The 22,134-nt window shown below is 33.8% G+C and overlaps 2 protein-coding genes across 2 annotated transcripts; one reads left to right on the forward strand and one right to left on the reverse strand.

Annotated features, from left to right (window-relative positions):
- Positions 1 to 2,635: 2,635 nt before the first annotated feature.
- LOC112742249 (uncharacterized) lies at positions 2,636 to 4,381 on the reverse strand. The gene has a single exon (XM_025791487.1). It carries the CDS (start codon positions 4,379 to 4,381, stop codon positions 2,636 to 2,638), a length of 1,746 nt encoding a protein of 581 aa, XP_025647272.1.
- A 10,711-nt stretch (positions 4,382 to 15,092) lies between these two features.
- Positions 15,093 to 17,122, forward strand: LOC112741544 (stilbene synthase 3-like). Its single transcript, XM_025790571.2, has 2 exons — positions 15,093 to 15,583; positions 15,914 to 17,122. The coding sequence occupies exons 1-2, from the start codon at positions 15,406 to 15,408 to the stop codon at positions 16,903 to 16,905; spliced, it is 1,170 nt and encodes a 389-aa protein (XP_025646356.1). The 5' UTR covers positions 15,093 to 15,405; the 3' UTR covers positions 16,906 to 17,122.
- The last annotated feature ends 5,012 nt before the right edge of the window (positions 17,123 to 22,134 follow it).

Consider the following 22,134-nt stretch of genomic DNA (forward strand, 5'->3'; position numbering starts at 1 on the left):
GGCGGTATAAAGTCTCGTTGAGCAATGTGAAAAAAGATGCTTGTCTTCGGAATCGTTTTATGTTGCCGACCTTATCTGGTATTTGACCTGTTTTCAGATATTGTATGTAATCGTCTTGCCAACCCTGTTCCTGTGTGACACTTAATACGTCTGTTAGACTTACACTTGGGGATGTAATATTGGATTGATGCAGTGTAGATAAGTCGGATTGTGTGCTGTCGAGTTTAGATAAGAGATCGGCCCTTTGGTTTTGTTCTCTTGGTATGTGTTGGATTTCAAAATTTGAGAACTTTGAAGACAAATCTTTTACTAATAATAAGTATTTAGAAAGGAGAGGATCTCTTACTTGGAAGAGGTCGTTTACCTGTTGTACTACCAATAAGGAGTCACAGTATACCTTTAGAGTGGAAATGCAGAGATCTAAACAAAGTCGGAGTCCTGCAACGAGGGCCTCGTATTCGGATTGATTGTTGCTAGCCTTGAAAGATAAGTGTAAGGAATGTTTTAGAATAAAGCCATCATCAGACTCTAGACGTATGCCGGCACCACAGCCCTCAGTGTTCGATGAGCTGTCGACATATAAGATCCATTGTTTTGTATGATCATCCTCTAAAGGGATAGTAAGTTCTGTAATAAAGTCTGCCAAGAATTGGGACTTAATCGGTCCTCTGATTGGTATCTGATGTCGAACTCTGACAATTCTATTGACCATTTAATAAGTCTGCCTGTGATTTCTGGTTTATGTAACACTTGGCGTAATGGGTGGTCGGTCTTGACATAGATAACATGACTTTGGAAGTAAGGTCGGAGTCTTCTTGCTGAGAAAACTAGTCCTAAAGCCAGTTTTTCAATTCTGGGATAATTGAGCTCGGCGTGTTGAAGAGTTTTACTGATAAAGTATATTGGATGCTGGGTTTTGTCCCTTTCTGTAACAAGAGCAGATCTTATAGCCCAATCAGTGACTGACAAATACAGGAATAAATCTTCCCCTTGGTGGGGGTTTTTGTAAGATCGGCGGTTGTGAGAGAGTTTTTTTAGTGTTTTAAAAGCTCTCTCACAATCGTCGTTCCAGTGAAATTTGTTTTTCTTTTTTATCGTTTGGAAAAAAGGAATAGATGTTGAAGCTAAGCATGGGACAAATCTGGATAGTGCAGCGAGCCTTCCGGTGAGGCGTTGGACTTCCTTGATGGTCTTTGGGCTCGTCATTTCCAGAATTGCTCGGCATTTGTCTGGATTTGCCTCAATGCCCCTGTTTGTTAGTAAGAAACCTAAGAAATTACCTCCCTGAACTGCGAAGGCACATTTTTCTGGGTTTAGACGCATGATGTAGTTGCGTATTTGGCCAAAGATCTCTAATAAGTCGTCAATATGGTTTTTCCCGAGCTGTGTTTTGGCGACCATGTCATCGACATACACCTCTATGTTTCTGCCGATTTGTTTGGCGAAGACTTTGTCCATAAGGCGCTGGTAAGTTGCCCCTGCATTCTTTAGTCCAAAGGGCATAACTTTATAGCAGCAATTACCGAATTTAGTGATAAATGCTATTTTACTTTGATCAGAGGGATGCATGAGGATTTGATTATAACCCGAATAAGCATCCATGAAACTTAAGGTAGCATAACCGGAGGCGTTATCTACCAAAGAATCTATGGATTGTAAAGGATAAGAATCTTTCGGGCATGCTTTGTTTAAATCAGTAAAGTCGACGCACATGCGCCACTTACCGTTTTGTTTCCTTACCATTACCACGTTTGCCAGCCAGGTAGTAAATCTGATTTCCTTGATGAACTCTGCATTGATCAGCTTTTGAGTTTCTTCTAATGATGCTTTTTTCTTTTCATCGCCGAGGTTTTGTTTCTTCTGTTGCACTGGTCGTGCAGATGGGTTTATTGCTAATTTATGGCTGATGATCTGTGGATCAATGCCGGGCATATCAGAAGGTGTCCATGCGAATAGGTCGGCTTGTGTTTGTAAAAAGGTGGTGATGGCTTTTAGTTCCACTGCGTCTAGGGATGTACCTACATAAGTAAATTTGTTAGGATTATTATGGAAATATACTTTTTGTAAGTCTCCTGATAGTGTAGGTCGTTCAAGAAAGTCGGCACGTGGATCGAGGTCGGCTAACGCCGAGCTGTTGGCAACGTGGTGGAGGTTATTGACTTGTTGTTTGGAACGGGTTGGTATCTTCATGCTGATGTTGTAACATTGGCGTGCCTCTTTATGATCCCCATGGATTGTTACAACCTGGTTGTCCTGCAAAGGAAACTTAACACATAGGTGAACTGTAGATACAATTGCGCCAAACTTATTCAAAAAAGGTCGGCCTAGTATGAGGTTGTATGGGCTAAAGCAATCTACAACTAAATATTGAATATCACATGTTTTTGAAAGAGGATGCTCACCCAGTTTGGTTTGTAACCACACTGATCCCAATATCGGCACTCGCTCACCCGAGAACCCGACAATGTCTCCTCCTGTTGACTGGAGGGCGTTGTCGCTAAGCTTCATTTTTTTGAATGTTGAGTAGAATAGAACGTCGGCGCTGCTTCCGGGATCCAGAAGTACTTTCCTTACCAACAGATCTCCCAATTGAAGGGTGATTACCACGGGATCGTCCAAGTTGTGTATGTTTGAATTAAAGTCGGCGTGTGTGAACGTCACTTGGGGGAGTAAAAGGTCGGCCTAGTATGAGGTTGTATGGGCTAAAGCAATCTACAACTAAATATTGAATATCACATGTTTTTGAAAGAGGATGCTCACCCAGTTTGGTTTGTAACCACACTGATCCCAATATCGGCACTCGCTCACCCGAGAAGCCGACAATGTCTCCTCCTGTTGACTGGAGGGCGTTGTCGCTAAGCTTCATTTTTTTGAATGTTGAGTAGAATAGAACGTCGGCGCTGCTTCCAGGATCCAGAAGTACTTTCCTTACCAACAGATCTCCCAATTGAAGGGTGATTACCACGGGATCGTCCAAGTTGTGTATGTTTGAATTGAAGTCGGCGTGTGTGAACGTCACTTGGGGGAGTTGTGTTGCGAGTGTAGCTTCGCGCTGGAAGCCATCTACCGAGCATATACCTCGGTAAGATCTCTTTCTGGCCGAGCTTGAGGATCCTCCGCCGGCGTATCCCCCTAAAATACAATTGATTATACCTCGGGGCTTTTCATATTGATTTGACGTTGTCCTTTCTTTTCCTCGGTGCTGTTGTTTTGACGAATCCTCGTTCCTGAAAGGTGTGGAACGCTTTTGAATGTGACTACCAATGTACTTATCGAGATGGCCTTGCCGAGCTAATCGTTCTAAGAGATCATTTGCTACCACACAGTCGTCAGTGGTGTGGCCGTGCTTCTGGTGGAAGGCACAATATTTAGATTTGTCTACGTTCTTAGTGTCTTGGTAGGTGCCGGCCTTTCTTGGTGGCTTGATGAGTTTTGAATTTAGAATCTCTTTGATGATATCCTCCCGCTTAGTGTTAAACTGCGTATAAGAATCAAAACGAGGTGTTAGTTTAAAACCTTTCTTACTATTTGGAGTTTTATCATCATCTCTATAAGCTTTTTTGTCAGGCTTCCGAGCTTGTCTGAGCTCCTCGATATTGATTTGGCCTTTGGCTTTCTCCAGAAACTCGGCAAGGGTTTTGGACTTGGCCACCGCAATTGTTTCCTGGAACTTCCCAGGTCGGAGGCCGCTTTTGATTGCATGCAAATGGACTTCGGGATGGAGGTTGGGTATGTTGATGGCGACTTTTGTGAAGCGAGTCATATAGTCCTTCAAACTTTCGTTTTGCCCCTGCTTGATGGTATTCAGATAGTCAGAGTCATGCAGATAGATTGCGGATCCGGCGAAGTGTTCTTCAAATAGCTTGGCCAGTTGCTGAAATCGTGAGATGGAACCTGCAGGTAAAGCACAAAGCCAATCAAGTGCAGGGCCATCTAAATAATTCGGAAAACAACGACATAAGACAGTATCTGATGCACCGTTAATGATCATTATTGATCGGAATTTCTTGAGGAACTTCTTCGGATCTCCGAGCCCATCGTAAGGCGTGAGAGTTAGTGGTAAGATAAACCTTCGCGGTAGCTCAAAGTTCATTACTTCTGGCGTGAAAAGACCCACGAGCTCGTCGGATTCGGTGTTTTCATCTTCAGGTTGAGCTCCCTCAACTCGGATGGTCTCCGAGACATGAGAAGGGTCAGAATGATGTTCATTATCTTCTGGTTGTTGGCGATGAATGTCGTTATTCTCGATCCGAGCATTGTTCAGCTCGGTAATCTGGGCAGCCATTCTTTGGTTTTCTTCGGCCATACGTTGATTAGCCTGTTGTAACTCGGTTACCATCCTCAGAAGTTCGAATGGTGAAAGAGGTGGTACGTCTGCCATGAGCATAAGTGAAGGTGGAAAGACCAAAAGAAAAGACTTATTTCTTCGGCCCCACGGTGGGCGCCAATTGTTCTTGCTTGCGAAATAGATCGGCTCTCAAGGGTGATTGCCGAGCTATGACCTCAGTGGTTGGGCCTCCAATCTTTGAATCCGAGCTTTTCTCCTTAAGGTGGTGTAAACAATACGAGCAAATGAGAGGAGGGGAGTGTACCTGCAAAGGGACTCCAAAGCTTAAGTCAGTATATTGTATTATTCGAACATACTGAAGAGAATACTTTACCTTGCTTTATATGATAAGCTGTTCGTCCGTTACGCTTTTGGCATTAAGGTCGCTTATAAAAAGGTGGATAACGTATCTTTACTTGTGTACCGTTATATCGTTGATTATGATGAAAAGCATTTATCTTACCGAGTTATAATTCATGATTGGACGAGCTTATAACGAACTATGCTGAGTTATAGCTTGTTCATAACGACCATATCGCAGCTTGACCGAGTTATAGCTCATGAATGAGCAAGCTTATAATGGACTATGCCGAGTTATAACTCGTGTATTACGACCATATCAGATAATATTAATTTTAAATAAATAAATATATGTAATTTATGATTATTCAATTATCTCAATTGAATTTTTAATATATAAATTTTTAGTTAGAAATCTTTCTTACGATATATGTATTAAAGATATCGAAAGATTTTTTTAATATTTTTTTATCCTAAGTTTATCTTCGTTTTAATTTTATTTCACTCGATGAATTTTCATTAAATTAAAATGTTAATTTTCTTTTAATGCCACCTTATATATCCATTCTTTTTCTCTCATGTCTCCCTTTTCCTAATGTAAATTTTTTCTTGTGCCACTTACTTCCTTTTTTTTCTTCTTTCAAAATTAAGAGTGAGATTTAAATTTAAGACCTATAAATAAAGATAAAGAAATTATATCATTCAAATTATAATTTGTTGACTAATGTCACTTATTTAATATGATACTTTTCATGTATTCATATTAGATTTTTTTTTTGGTGACTAAACAAGGAAAGAAACAAAGCAAAAACTATTCTAAATCCGAGCGGATGATTCGTTGGAGATCAACACTAGGCTCAGACCAAATAACATGATTAGAGTTACTCTTGGCACCATATTTAGCCATCCAATCCGCAGCTCTATTTGCTTCTCGGGACACCCATTCAACGTGAACAAGCCAAGGACGAGATAAAAGCTCCTGAATCTTGTGAACCAAATCTGTTACTTCAGATGGATACCCACTTGTAAGCTCATGCATGATGGGCAGAATGTCAAGGCAATCTGTTTCACATATAATATCCCTCAAACCGCAATCCCAAGCTAAAACCAGCCCCCTCCAAGCAGCAAATAATTCACATCTGATTATAGGCCAAGGGGGAATGCTTCCAGAGCAGCCCGAGATCCAATCTCCCTTAGAATCTCTAATAATACACCCAAATCCCGCTAAATTTGAATCCATATACAAGCTTGCATCACAATTAACTTTAAAACTATTGCCTACCGGTGGTTCCCAACACAGGCAATTTCGGAGAGACCTAAAGGCATTGCTTCGATTCCTGTAAACCTGTAAGTCCTTGGCGGTAATTCTGGCCAAGGCAACAACCTTATGGTCTGTCCAAGGGTTGTCAGTGTTGAATATGTCATTGCACCTATGTCTCCATACCCACCAAAGCCCTGCACCAAAGGACGCCTCATTGTTAGCCAAGGCCTTCCGAAACCACTCTTCAAGAGCAATACCAGCCGTCGAGTCCAGGATACTAGGATCCAACATATACCAGATTGCCTTTGATCGTTCACAGTCTCTAAGACAATGTTCCATAGTCTCCTGCGCCTTGTTACATCTCTTACACATATCTGAAGAAGCTAAATGCCGCTTGAATCGAAAGGTCTCAGTTGGTAGAGCATCATGTAAGCTAAGCCACATAGTAAATTTGAACTTCTCTGGAATGTTTGTGTTCCACAACCAGTTCCAATTACTGTTGGCATTCCAATTTAATGTTTTCTTTAATAACCATCTGTAACCCTCCCTTGCACTATACTTTTTTGTTGCTGCAGGCCACCACTCCCACTGTGGCTCCAACTCAGTCAAACTAGGATATCTCAGACCATAAATAAACTGCTTAATCTCATGCGGAATAGGCGTGGTAAGACTATCAACCTCCCAAGACACCCCTTTCCACAAGTCAGCCACCATGAAATCTGATTCAGAAATATGTACATAAGGAACAAGGTTGCAAAGCTTACCAAAAGGAGTCCACTCATCATACCAAACTGATTTGTGGACATCTCCAATATTCCAATGAAGCCCTTCCTTGAGATGCTCATAGGCACTAACAATGTTCTTCCAGGTAGCCGATGAAGAATTTCTACTGTTTCCGTTCATACCAGATTGATTCCTGAGATATTTATGCTTCAGAACCTGCACCCATAACTTCTCACTATTATTTAGACAATCCCATACCAACTTTCCCAGAAGCGCCATGTTAGCACAGGAAGTATCCCTAATACCCAATCCTCCTGCCTTTTTAGGAGTTATGGCGACCTCCCACCTGACCAGAGGCAGTCCTTTTCCAGTCGCTTGGCCTTTCCACAAGAATTGTCTCATCAAGGAATCAATTTTATTACATGCATACTTCGGGAGAAGAGAAATTTGCATTTCATAAACTGGGATAGAGGCCATAACCGATTTAACAAGACAAAGCCTCCCTGCCTTATTCAGTAGGCGTCCTTTCCAACTGGAGAGCTTTCTCGAAATTTTTTCAATAATCTCCTGAGCCGTCTTCCTGGAAGCTCTGGCATGACCGATGTTAATTCCCAGGTATTTACCCAAATCATTGCAGAACCGGATGTTAGAGACCCCTGAGAGAACCTCTTTTCTCCTCTCCGACACCCTCTTGGAACACTGGGCCTTTGACTTATGAAGATTTACCTTTAAACCTGACGCTCTAGAAAACAAGTCCAAACAATGCATGACCTCTATTACTTGAGCTTTTGATGCCTTACAGAAAAGCAAAAGATCATCTGCAAACATCAAATGAGAGAGTCGTGGTCCATTCCTAGAAACCGCAACTGGGTTCCACAAACCTTGGGAAACTCTATGAGAGATAAAGCAGGCAAGCATTTCCATACAGAGTACAAATAGATAAGGAGACATAGGATCTCCTTGCCTCAACCCTCTCTTCGGATTGAAATTTTGGAGCCTGTTCCCATTCCACAAAACTGCCAACGAAGAGGAAGTCACACAATTCAATATAAGATTAATGGTAGCCTTTGGAAACCCAAACCGGACCAAAGTAGCTTCCAGAAAACGCCAGTCTACCCTGTCATAAGCTTTTTCCAAATCAATCTTGAATGCCATGGTCCCTTTTCGAGACTTGGTGTTCCTCATGAAGTGCATAATCTCTTGAGCAATGATAATATTCTCTGTGGTTCCTCTTCCTGGAATGAACCCTCCTTGCAAAGGACCAATGATCTCCGACAGGAAAGGTCTGAACCTGTTAACTAGAACCTTTGTGACAATTTTATAAATTACATTACATAAGCTAATAGGCCGAAACTCCCGTAAGGAAGAGGGAACTTCCACTTTAGGAATTAGAACAATGAGAGTATCGAAAATAGCCGCATTCAATGGCTCACCCTCAAAGGCTCGCTTGACCAGTCTACACACATCGTTGCTAAGAGAGTCCCAGAACTCTTTGTAGAAAATTGCTTGAAATCCATCTGGCCCTGGGGCTTTAAATGAACTCATGGTCATCACAGCTCTTTTAACCTCTTCAGACGTCACCGGTTCCACTAACTTTTGACAAGCCTCAGTACTAAGAGACGGGCAAGGAAAAGGCCCCATGGCGTCCAGGTCAATATCCTCCCTTGTAGAAAAGAGCTTTTGAAAGAAAGAATTTGCCGCCAGTTCTAGATTCGTAGTCTCCGTGGTCCAAGACCCATCCTCCAAAAATAACCCATGAATTTTGTTCCTCTTTCTCCTGATAACTGTCTGCAGATGAAAAAATTTTGTATTTCTGTCTCCACATCTCACCCATTGTTCTCTAGATTTTTGATACCACAACAACTCTTCTTGAAGAAGGACAGCATTCAGTTCCTGATGCAAAACTTGCTCTTTGATCCTAAGCTGTTGATCCTCTCGACTTTCCAGAGTAATCTGAACGTCATTCAAAAGCCTCTCCAACTCCCTTTTCTTAACAAAAATATTGCCAAAAACCTTTTTATTGAAACTAGTTGCATCTTTTTGAACCTCCAACAAACATTTAACTACATCCGGAGCTCCTCTATTCCAAGCTGTATCAACAACATTCCTAAAAAGATGATGAGTCATCCACGCAGCCTGGAATCTGAACGGACGATGGCCCTTGGTAGCCCTCTTTGCCATCTTGCACCTAGTGAATAATGGGCAATGATCAGAGTGAAGGCGCGCCAGCACCTCAGTATAAGCCTCTGGAAACATTAGTCGCCAGTCCTGGTTGATGACTGCTCTATCAAGCTTCTTGGCCACCTGCACCCCACCTTTCACCTTCCTGTACCAAGTGAATCTTCTCCCAATAGCCCCCATATCAAACAGCCCACAATCCTCCAATGTTTCCGCAAATTGTTCTGCTCTGGCAAGTCTAAATTGCCCCCCTCTAACTTCACTCTGCAACAAAACATCATTAAAGTCCCCTAACACAATCCAAGGTCCGTGGATCATATTAGCAATCCTTGTCAAGTCACCCCACAGTTCTTTACGCCGATGTATATGCGGATTAGCATACACCGCACTGCAGTAACTAGATGTATTGCCCATAGTGATTTCAAAACTGATACATTGATCAACTACATCCAATACTCTCACAGAAATATTTGAATTAGAACATAGAACCCAGATACCCCCACTATGACCATTAGCCTCAACAATACCAACATCCTGGTAACCTAGATTATTCCAAAAAGATTTCATCCTCTCGAAAGCAATATGGGTTTCAAACAGAATGAAAAAAGTAGGATGAAATTTATTCGCTAACTCCTTACTATGAACCCGGGCCAATTTATTAGAGGCACCTCTAATATTCCAAAATAGAAAGCTTAAATCTGAATAATCCATAAAACAATTTGTATTGTAAAAAGGACCAACCTCAGCTGAAGTCCCTAACGAGATGATGAAGATCCACCATCATATCCCCCTGAGCCTTGCTTGTCCTTGTCCGGTTGTTGCCCAGTCTGTCTGTGTCCCTCCACTGACAACCCTTCCAATTTGCCGATTTGCTGCTTGCTGGTGTCGCCAAGGCAGTCCGGAGTCGACGGCGAATTCTGCAAAGAAGAAGGGCGCAACCTCTTGTGTCCGTTTTTGATAATGGCAGTGAAAGTCGGCACCGCAACGGAGACAGATTTGCCCTTCACCCCTTGCTGTTTGGAAGATGCCATGCGTGCCTTAGATCCGCTAACCGACCCGGTCTTCACCCCTGATTCGGCTCCTCTCATACGTAGCCCAAAGTCACGGTTCTGGTCCAATTTCTGATTTGAGCGCACCGGCATTTTATCTTTAGATGTTTGTTGGGCTGTGTTTGATTGACTCAATTTTTCTCTCCTTTTGCCGCTGACTTTGGTCCAGCCAGCCTCATTTTCCAAATGTTGGGACCCCACTTCCTTCCCATGCAACGTATCATCTAATTCCTCCCCAATTTCTGCAACTATCACTGACTCTTTGGGATTGCATCCAAATTCAAAAATTTTCTCTTTTGAAGCTTCCTGTGGCTGCACCACCCGGGCCGCCGTCTCGGTCACTGATGTTTCCTTTCGATCCACCCTTTCCGAATCTATTGGGGTCATTCTGCAGTCAGTTGCTGGATGCCCGAAACAATTGCACTTGTCACAAATAAGGTGTAAGCATTCATACTCCACCTTATATTCAAACTCATCGACAATCACACTCCGGACCACCGGCAAACCAAGATTAATTTGCACGCAAGCCCGAGCAAATTTTCCCCTTTCCGCCAACTTAGTAGCCAGATCCACCTTGACTGGTCTTCCCACAGCAGAAGCGATTCTCATCATGGCTTTATCCTGATAGTACCATATGCTCAAACCAGAGATTCGAATCCAAACCATAGTCTCCCCGAAAGTGTCCTCACAAGGTTTAAAATCCGGTGTCCATGGCTTGACCGCAATATAGTGACCGAAGATCATCCATGGCCCCCCTAGTAAAACCTTCTCTCGATCGTCCATGCGATCAAATTTAACGAGGAAGTACCCAAAACCCACATCCAAGATTTCATATCCACCGGTGATCCTCCATACCCCTTTCAATTTGTGAAACATGGCCGTGTAACTAAGGTTTTTTCCAAGAACCTTAATCACAATTGCTTCCTTGTATGGTTCAGAAAGGATGTTCCTAGCCTCTTCGGAGAAGCAAACTCTTGGAGGCATAGGATCTCCTTGTTTTCCAGTGACCACTGCCATGGAATCCTCATCTAGAGCTTCAGCCCGATTTATCCCTGTGGCTACCGTAGAACCAATAACCTTGTCACGGAACGAAATCTTGGAAGTCACCCTGGAACTAAGGTCGCCCTTACTTGATCCCTCCTTCACACCTGATGCAAACCCTCCCACACTCTCCCCCTTATCTCTTTCGATGGCATGGCCATCTTCTTCACCGTGTTTCACCCTCAAACGCTCTCTCCCGCTCTCTCCTTCTCTCATTCTCTCTGACGAAAGGGAAGTATAATTATCATATTAGATTAAATTGTTAGTTAAATTATTTTGGAAGAGAAAATTAAAAAATGTATTAAATATAAGAGATTAAAATTTTTTATTATTATTAAATTTTTATAATTATATTTTTATTATTTTATTTTTTATTTTAAATTTTTATGAAGAAAAAAAATAAATTAGACTTTTTATTATTTATTCTAATTTATATTTAATTTACTATCAAACAAAATGAAAAAATACTAATTTTTGTGTTTTTATTTTTTATATTATGTTCTCAATATCTTATTTTATCATGTTCTCAAAATTAAATACTTTCATATTGAGATATGTTTGTTGAAGAGAGAAAATATCCTTTAAAGATGAGAGACATTTTCTTAAAAATTGGAATTCACAATTATCATTTCTGTTCGTGTATATTATAAAAGTCTATTATATTCCATGTCCACTTTAAAAAAAATTCAGAAGACCATTTATGTAGTCTTTTGCATTTTTTAATCAATGTTGTAATATTATTGAATTTTTTTTTGTAATGATAACAGTAGAGAAATAATTTATGCAATGCAAACATATTGAAGAGAAAGAAAAGTTAGTTTATTGCACCAATTTTAGTATTTAAATATATTGAATTTAATTTGTATAATAGATATAAAATATTTTGTGTATTTAAATTAATAGTAATATATTTTTAATATTAAATATAAAATAAGTAAATAATTACATATTAAAATATAAAAATATTAAAAATTATTATATAGTATGAGTTTTGACCCGTTGGGAGATTAGACGAAATCGGATTTGTATAATAGATATAAAAATTATTATGTATACGGATTCATAAATATTGAGTCGAAAGATCCGAGACGAAATCGGTTAATCATGCATGGTCAGAAAAATATCGACGAAGTAAAGATTCAGCATGAGGAAACATAACTCTGATTATGAGGTGAGTTGGGTGCCAAAAAATTTATACCTGCACGTAATTTTATTCAAAAGCACTATGCAAAATGTGAGGCATAAAGACAAGATAAAAGTTAAGATGTGGAATGTCAAATTTGGAAGTTAAAATTTTTTGTGGTCAAAACAAGGTTGTGGGACATGAAGATCCTAAGAAAAAGGAGGAAGCTAGATGGTAGGGAGAAAAAAGCATTTTACAAATTCCCCTTCATGGTTTATAAATTAGAGAAGTTAGCTTTTAAAGAACGAGGGATTTCAATCTGAATATTTCATCGTCACACAAATTCTGCAAAATTTCCAGGCATACTAACGTAAAGGAAGTCATGGAGTGTAAGTGCATGTGAATGTCTGGAGCCCATTTTTATTTTATTTTTCTTTGTTTTTTTTTTTCTTTTTTTGCTTTAAGTATTTTATTGTTATTTTGCTTTCTTTTAATTTTAATTTTACTCTCTTATTCATTTAAAACTTTTCATTTATTTCGCTCATTTTCTTTTATTGCAATTTTTTACGTTATTTGCCACGGTTTAATATTATTGAGTATTTTTTCAATACAAACATTAAGTAATTTTTGAGTTGAGTCCACTCTGTTTTTTTGAAAAAAAGGCTCAACACAAAAGTGGAGCAGGATAAGTCAAATAGAAACAAAAGCCAAGTAACTCCTGTGTCATCTCCGGCATAACTATCAACAACACAAGTTACTTATCACACCACTCTGTAGCACACGTAAATGTTTGGGCCACACAATCTACAATTCCCGTCGTCTTGCTCTGAAAAATCACCTCATTTCTTCGTAACCAGATGTTCCATATAGCTGAAAAGAACCCAACAAACCAATAGTTGCGCATCTCCTTTCTGACCCGCATGGACCTCCAACTCTCAAAAAGCTCTTTCAAAGTACCGGGTGCAATCCACGAGTGTGCAAACTCCAACATCCAGACACTCCACACCTACCAAGTGTACTCACATGTAACAAATAAATGATTTATATTTTCTACTTCTTTATTACATAAGACGCACAAATTATCATTCTGTTGCAGAATTCCCAGTTTGCTTAGCCGATCCTTTATATTGATCCGACCTATCAAAATGAACCAAGCGAACAACTCTACTCGAGGAGGCACTAGCCCTTTCCAAACATCCTTCGTAAATTTTAGTCAGTCCACTCTGTTTTAGAAGAGTCGTATCTACTCTCCAAATTGAGATCTTGATACAAGTTTGATTCAAAATTTTAATTTTGTAACATTTATTAATAAATGTTATAAAATTAAAAATTTTAAAGTATTATTATAAAAAATCTATTATAATATTTTTTAAAATATTATTAAAAAGACTTAATGCTATATTTTTTAAATATTATATAAAATATTTATTATAATATTTTTTTAAGTATTATAATATTTATTATTGTAATATTTCTCATAATATTGTTATAGCATATTTATGGGATCTCTCTGTTTTTCTTTGGTGGCTAGTGGCTACAGTGTGGGAATGAGAGCTAGAGGAAGGTGCTCTGACATCCCCCAACTCTTGATGGGCCTTGATCAAATTTGGGCTAATATAGCTGGCCAATTTCAACTACAAAAATAGCAAAATTAAGATGTCATTCGATACACTATGCTTCACTCAATTTCTTGAAATATGGGGGCAACATTTTGTTGGATATTTTAAGGGTTCAAATAAAATATTTGTTAGTCCATTTAAACTTTGGGACCTAAGAGAAAATTTTAGTTTTATATGTAGATAGAAATAATTATTTTAAAATTATTTATTTTTTAATTTTTATAATAATTGTAATTAGGAGTAATTATACTTAAGATTTAAAGAATGTTTTTTTTTACCAACTTTGAAGACAAGGTTATTTTGATGGGGAATATTATTACGACCTAACTTTTGGGTCGCTTAAATAGTTGATTATCACATTAAAATTTGTTAAAAATATAAATAAGAGTATTGAATCATTATATTAAATATACAAAAATTAATAAATTGGTGAATTTTTTTGAATTCTTCGAAAATTAGTAACTCATCTCGAATAGAGTTGCAACATCTTTTATTTTTTTTATTAATTTATATTTTATTATAAAACATCTATCTAATAATAAATATAAAATAATATAATCAATTATGTTATTTGTTTAATTTGGTCAAGCAAGACTAATTAATTAATACCAGACTCATATGTGGTGGTAGACTCCATTGTCATCCACCAAACTCCTCACACACCGAGTCAAACTAACATGTTCAATTTGAATAATGAAATTTATATAAAAAATGATAAGATCACGTATAAATATACAATAAGTACTAGTTAATTAATAAATAACACGCGAACATTTTTGCTTGGAAGAGATTTCAACATAACATGGATAAATGGTACTGATGAAGCAAGTGATGCCCAACTACCTATTGCATCTATTCAAATAGCCGTCACATATATAAAATCTTATGTTCCCCTGATAACATTTCTGAGATAGCGGACTAAAAGTTGCTATAGTATGATACACCAAAAAAATTAAAGGAAAATTTTCACAAACAAATAAAAAAAATAAAACACATATTAAATAACAACAATAATATTTAGAGACAATACAAATTCAATTCAAATAATTTAAAGTTATTTTATTTAATGTTCATTAATTATTGTTAGAATAATGATATAATTTTAGATATAATAAATATATAATTATGGATATTATATATATATGAAATTATAAATATTATATTATATAAGATAATTTTAAATATTATCTCTCTAATATTACTGCAATAACAAATATTATATTTTATCAAATACAAACGAATGATAAATATTATTAAAAATATAATTATTTGTGTTTTTTATCAGTTTAAATTAAAAAAAAATAGTATCATGATAAATATTATATTCTGCCAAGAAAAAAAAAATAGATACATAAATCACTAAAGAATTAAGACAACAGTATGAGCCGCCATCCACATACAATATTGACAATATTATGAATAATTATACTAAAGCTACACTATATAAACTAAAATATACCTTGATACATGCACAATCAATCATAGTCAAAGTAAAACAATAAAACAACGAATTGAAGAAGTCAGAATACATCTGCTGACGGTTTGAATCCAGGAACATTATTACGAGTTTACTACACTTTGAGTTGTTGAGCACGTTTTATATATATTATGTTCCAATAATTCCTCCATTATAATTCCACTTATGCCCCTAATCTGATGCATATAAATATTCTCCCTCTCCGTGTCTAATTCTTCACCAAAATACCAAACACATAGCTAATAAGCTTTGCTATCCCAAAGAACATAGCGAAGCTTTGCTATCCAAAAAACACATCTAAGAAAAGATGGTGTCTGTGAGTGAGATCCGCAACATTCAAAGAGCAGAAGGCCCTGCAACGGTATTGGCAATTGGCACGGCAAATTCATTAAATTGTGTTGATCAGAGTACATATGCTGATTACTATTTCAGAGTAACCAATAGCGAACACATGACTGATCTCAAGAAGAAATTTCAGCGCATTTGTATGTATTTCTATTAAGTGTTTTAGCTTTATTTTATTTAATATTTATTAAGAAAAAATTTATCATTTTACTTTTATATTAATTAAAATGCAAAATTAACATATTATACAACCTATCATATTCACCGTTTGATATTAATAGTAATAACTACTTAATAATAACATTATTTTTATAATTACAAATTTGGATAAACTATATATTCAAATGGTACTTAAAGATTTAATTAAGTCACTACAAAAATAACTCAAAAATAACATTATTGCTATATATTTCATTTTCTAGACTTTATCAAAGATAATGATGGTTGCAAATTACACATGATTATTTCAGGTGAAAGAACACAGATCAAGAACAGACATATGTACTTAACAGAAGAGATACTGAAAGAGAATCCTAATATGTGTGCATACAAGGCACCGTCGTTGGATGCAAGGGAAGATATGATGATCAGGGAGGTACCAAGGGTTGGAAAAGAGGCTGCAACTAAGGCCATCAAAGAATGGGGACAGCCAATGTCTAAAATCACACATTTGATCTTCTGCACCACCAGTGGTGTTGCATTGCCTGGCGTTGATTATGAACTCATCGTACTCTTAGGGCTCGACCCATGCGTCAAGAGGTACATGATGTATCACCAAGGCTGCTTCGCTGGCGGCACTGTCCTTCGTTTGGCTAAGGACTTGGCTGAAAACAACAAGGATGCTCGTGTTCTTATCGTTTGTTCTGAGAATACCGCAGTCACTTTCCGTGGTCCTAGTGAGACAGACATGGATAGTCTTGTAGGACAAGCATTGTTTGCGGATGGAGCTGCTGCGATTATCATTGGTTCTGATCCTGTGCCAGAGGTGGAGAAGCCTATTTTTGAGATTGTTTCGACCGATCAAAAACTCGTCCCTGGCAGCCATGGAGCTATCGGTGGTCTCCTTCGTGAAGTTGGGCTTACATTCTATCTTAACAAGAGTGTTCCTGATATTATTTCACAAAATATCAACGACGCACTCAGTAAAGCTTTTGATCCATTGGGTATATCTGATTATAACTCAATATTTTGGATTGCACATCCTGGTGGACGTGCAATTTTGGACCAGGTTGAACAGAAGGTGAACTTGAAACCAGAAAAAATGAAAGCTACTAGAGATGTGCTTAGTAATTATGGTAATATGTCAAGTGCATGTGTGTTCTTCATCATGGATTTGATGAGGAAGAAGTCTCTTGAAGAAGGACTTAAAACAACCGGTGAAGGACTTGATTGGGGTGTGCTTTTTGGCTTTGGTCCTGGCCTCACCATTGAAACCGTTGTTCTTCGTAGTGTGACCATCTGATACACTTAATTATATATCTATCTCTGCAAATATATGATTGTGTTATTTTTTAATAGTTTTTTTTTTGCTCCAAAATAAGGTCTTGATTGGTCAATATATTATTAATTGAGAGAAAACTTAGACAAAGTTGTCTATAGTTATTTATTTATGCGAAAATTCAACATCAAAATTTGTAACTGTTAGTAAAATATAAATCAAATTCTTTTCTTTTGAGCAACATGTCACATACCAATTTACATTTGGCTTGCATTTTCATCTAAAAACAATTATAAGTACCTTCGTATGAGGTTCCATTTATAATAAAGTAAAAAAGTATTAGGTATAATAGTATAATACATTTATAATAAAGTAAAAAAGTATTAGGTATGATAGTATAACGCTTGATAGTATTATGTTTGCAACTTTTATATTATTGCGTGCCGTAATATCCCATATAATTACACCCCCCCCTGCCTCTACCGAGTTATTGCAATATTGTAATATCCCATATAATTACCCCCCTTGCCGTAATATCCCATAAAAAAATAAATTTATTTAAAATGAAAGTAATGTGATTAAGTGTAATTTATTTAGATACAATTAAAAAATAATTGAATACTATATATAGTAAAAAATTAATATTATTGAAAGATAAAATTAAATTAAAATTTATTTTTATGTATCGTTTTTGTCCTTAACGTTTTCGTCCTATTTAAGTCCCTAACGTTTCAAAATCGTCTTAATTTTGTCCCGCCATCAATTTTGTTAACGGATCCCTAACGGCAGGACAACATTGAGTCAATTTTGAAACGTTAAGGACTTAAATAGGACGATTGAAACGTTAGGGACAACTTTGGGACTTACCCCAAACGTTGGGAACAAAAACGATACTTTATTCGGAGCTTTATTTAAAGGTTTGTTACTGGTCAATAGATCACTACAAATACAAGGTGAAATTCGAACTCTTAACACTTATTTAAGCGGACGAGTGAGCTAAACACTCAACTAATCCAAGTTGAATTTTACAATTATAATTTGATAAACTATTTTGACCGTTTAGTCATAAAAAGTTATACAATGTGTTGTTGCATTTACATTAATGTACTTGTTAATCTATTTTTTTTCTTCTAAAATTCAATGTGTGCAAGTTTTACTTATGAATATATGAATAACATTTTGAGAAAAAATTATGCACGAAAAATTTTCACCATCCTCTTTATTTATATATATTAGTGGAATGTTTTTATTAATCCGCCTTTTTTTTTTTTTATCAAAATTCAACATGCATCTGCAACAACAACACCCTTGTAGCAGCATCAACTTAAACTATTTGACATCACCCAAAAGTGGATTAAATTTAAATTAAATAAGATAATTAAAATTTTTATTATATTATTATTATTATTATGTATAACAAAATAAAGATAAACATTTATAAAGTAATTATTTATAAACATTATATAAGTTTATTCATTTATCTTTTTAATAATATTTAATTTGAAACAAAGATAAAATATTATATTCAAAGCATTCTTTATCTTCATGCATAATTCTAAATTTTATATTTAATTTATTAAATTATCTTTAATTTTATTATTTTTTAAAATTATTAATTTATACTTTATTATATTTTTTCATTGTATCATACACTATTATTTTCTCTTACTATTATTCTCTATATACATGTCTGTCATTGTCTTACCACAATTGTTATATTATCTTGTTCTCTTTTTTCATTTTCTTTTTCTCCTCCCACCACCTTCTCTTTAATTATCACCAAGTACCATTATCACATTTTATATCTTGTCTATCACTTTGATCTATAACTATTTGTTCTCTGTTAACTTTTATGAGTTGTTAAAGTGTTATTAAAAGAATTCATTTTTGTGTCTTTTGAATATATAAATGTATAAAAATAATTAAAAAATTTTATGTGAGTGTTAAGTAATTTTATTGTCCTATTAAGAAAAATTTAAGACATAAAGCATTAAAATTTTTGTTTAAATTATCAAAATTTAATGTTAGTAACCCTAAAAAATAATATCAAAATATATTATTTTTAACTAATATAATAAAAATAGTATATTATTACAAGTTTTTAACTAATAATTATAAATTTAAATTACAATTTAATATAGTACCTTAGAACAGAAGATTGTCATTGCTTTCTATATTTGATTGCTATTATATAAGTTTCACTTTTGTTTTTTTTGCACATTAGTTAAACTATATTTTATTATTTTATGTTGTATATTTTGGAATAATGCGATCGTACTATAAGGATGATATTAGTTTTCATAACTAATGTGAATCTTCTTACTATTTTGTTTGTATTTAAATATTATCCATAAAAAATAATTACTTAAAGTAAAACACTATATAGAAAGAGATAGAAAACTTTTATATTTATGGTTCTGATTTATTTCTTAATTCTCACTTGATATTATCGTTCTGGTTTTTTTATTCTTTACTTGTTATTATTTTAAATGTTTACTATTTTATTGTTCCATTATATATTTTTGTTTATATGTTAACATTGTGTCTGTTATGAACTATTTTTTTAGATAAAATAGTCAATACAATATAGTTTGAGTCTGAAATACATAAAAATTTTTTTTAGCAAAGCTATCTTTATATATCATAATTTTTTTTTGTATAAAGTTCACAGTTGTATCTATTTTTTATAGCATTTTTTAGTTAATTATCTTATATAGGTTATGACAATTTTTGCTTTCGCCTAAAATTTTTAGTTTGTATATTTTGTTTCATATTTTTAAATGTTTAGATATTACTGATCGAAGTAATACAGTGCATGATGATAATATTAGTATTTTATTTGTTCTATTACTTCTAATAATTTTTATTTTGCATGCTTTCGCCTAGATTTATCATTTTAATTTTTACTATTCATTTTATTATCTGAAATATATTTTATTTAATTATTTTATTTTGTCATATTTGCGTGAATTATACCAAAATGATTCAACAAAATATAAATTATTTTAAATTAACTATATTTTCATCTTCGTTAAAGTTTGCATATTTTTCATTTTAGCTAGTAAATAAATATTTTAAGTGTCATTTTGGTTTTTATAAAATTTTTTTATATAGATTTCAAATAATTTTGTTAGGCACTATCACTTTTTTCATATTGATTCTTGTAATGATTTTAAATAAATAATTTTTTTATGATTAATTATGCTTACACTTAGTGTTTACTATGAATACATTAATATGCTAACATATAAGGATAAATTAATAATTTTTTTAAAAATTTATTTATCTATTAAAAATGCGTTACGATACTAACTTAAAGATAAAAAGTAGAATATTGACTAGTTATATTATCTTCATATCTGCTACTTTGATCAGATCTTTTTCATAAATTTTTGGTGGTATTTAAGAAGAATATATTAAAAGTTTATTTTGAGCTAATAAAAAAAATAGTAATCAAAGTGTACTAAGAGTACATACCATACTAGCAGAATAATATAATAATAATAATTTAAACGGTAAGGATTCTTTAACATTTTTGAATTAAAAGGTTTTTTTTATCATAATTTAGCGCATTGAAATAATGTGCAATATTTCGTATTTGAATAGTTATAAGTAATTTATAAGATTGTTGTGTATGAAAATAAATTAATTAAATATTTTATAAAAATAATTAATTTTACTTTATATTCTACTTACATGATATTATAATTTTTAATTTATTATTTTTGAAATATTTAAATTATTAGCATTACAAAAACAATATTTCAAAAAATAAATCATTGTATTTATTTTGTATGACTAACATTTAAATTACATATACATTATAAGTACTAAGAGATTATTAAAATGGTAGCATGCTAATAATAATTTAAATATAGTAAATTAACTAATATAACTTTTGATTATAATTAACAAAATTATAGGATTGTTCAATGGATTAATTTTGTACATTATCAATAGTAATTGAAAGTTTACTTCATAGAAAACAAAACATACAAAATTAAATTGATTGAAAGCAATAGAATACATAGAATATTCATTAATATTGTCATTATTTAAACTCTGAATAACTAAAAAAATAGATAGTCACATATAAAATATAAATACATGATAAGTAGTCTGAGTTCATGTAAAAAGATACCATTTAAAAAATGATTCAAATGTAATCATATAGATTTATTAAGTGAAAAAATTATCATTTATAATTTACAATATTATATATATTTATTAAAAATATTTGAACATTTTTTGTGTATTAAACAAAACGTTAAAAAAAATGGAACAATATTAAAAGAAAAAAGATGAAATTTAAAATTCTAAAATATTACTTGGACCACTATTATTATGAACATCTGAATAATAGAGATCATATCATTATAATAATTTTCTTATAATGATACAGTAAAAAATTTTATATTTTTATAATATTATATTCGAAAATCATTAAATTACCTGATAATTGACCTTATAAGTATTTAAAGTACATTAAGATAATATAATAATATGTATAATAATATTATTTAGGATAATAATGAAAAGTTTATTAAATCAAAACTTAAAAAAATAGATTATTATTAATTGAATAAATATACAGGATTCTTATCTATATTATCATCATTTGATCTGTTAGTTAGATCAATTCTGCTGTTATTAAGAGTATCTAAATATTTAAAAAAATTATTATTACCATAAAAATAGTGTATGTTAAAAATTTAAGAGTACATTCAGTATATAAATTATAGATAAATGGTACTAAGAGTATATTAACATAGATATATTGTAGAAATAATTTAAATTAAATGATAAACTAAATTGTATGAAGAAAAAATAAAAAAAAACCAAAATTATCAACTAAACTTTTTTGTTATACAGTGAGGAAATTTTATATTCTTATAATATTATATTCAAAAATTATTAAATTACCCAATAATTGACATTATGAATATTTAAAGTATATTAAGATAATATAATAATATTAATATCTATAACAATATTATTTAGGATAATAATAGAAGATTTATTGAATCACAAAAAAAAGATTATTATTAATTAATTAATTAAATATACAAGATTCTTATCCATCTTATCACTATTTGGTCTATTATTTGGACCAACCCAACTATTATTATGAGTATCTGAATATTTAAAAAATTTATTATTAGCATAAAAATAATGTATTTTGAGAATTTAATAGTATATTCAGTAGATAAATTATACATAAATGGTACAAAGAGTATAGTAACATATATATAT

Source organism: Arachis hypogaea, chromosome 14 (assembly GCF_003086295.3).
Source record: "Arachis hypogaea cultivar Tifrunner chromosome 14, arahy.Tifrunner.gnm2.J5K5, whole genome shotgun sequence".
Lineage (NCBI taxonomy): Eukaryota > Viridiplantae > Streptophyta > Magnoliopsida > Fabales > Fabaceae > Arachis > Arachis hypogaea.

Bases quoted from the DNA above. Each gene is read 5' to 3' on its own strand.
- LOC112741544 (XM_025790571.2), top strand. From the start codon at position 15,406: ATGGTGTCTGTGAGTGAGATCCGCAACATTCAAAGAGCAGAAGGCCCT. The intron at 15,584-15,913 runs GTATGTATTTCT...TGATTATTTCAG, and splicing joins GAAGAAATTTCAGCGCATTT to GTGAAAGAACACAGATCAAG.
- LOC112742249 (XM_025791487.1), bottom strand. From the start codon at position 4,381: ATGGCAGACGTACCACCTCTTTCACCATTCGAACTTCTGAGGATGGTA.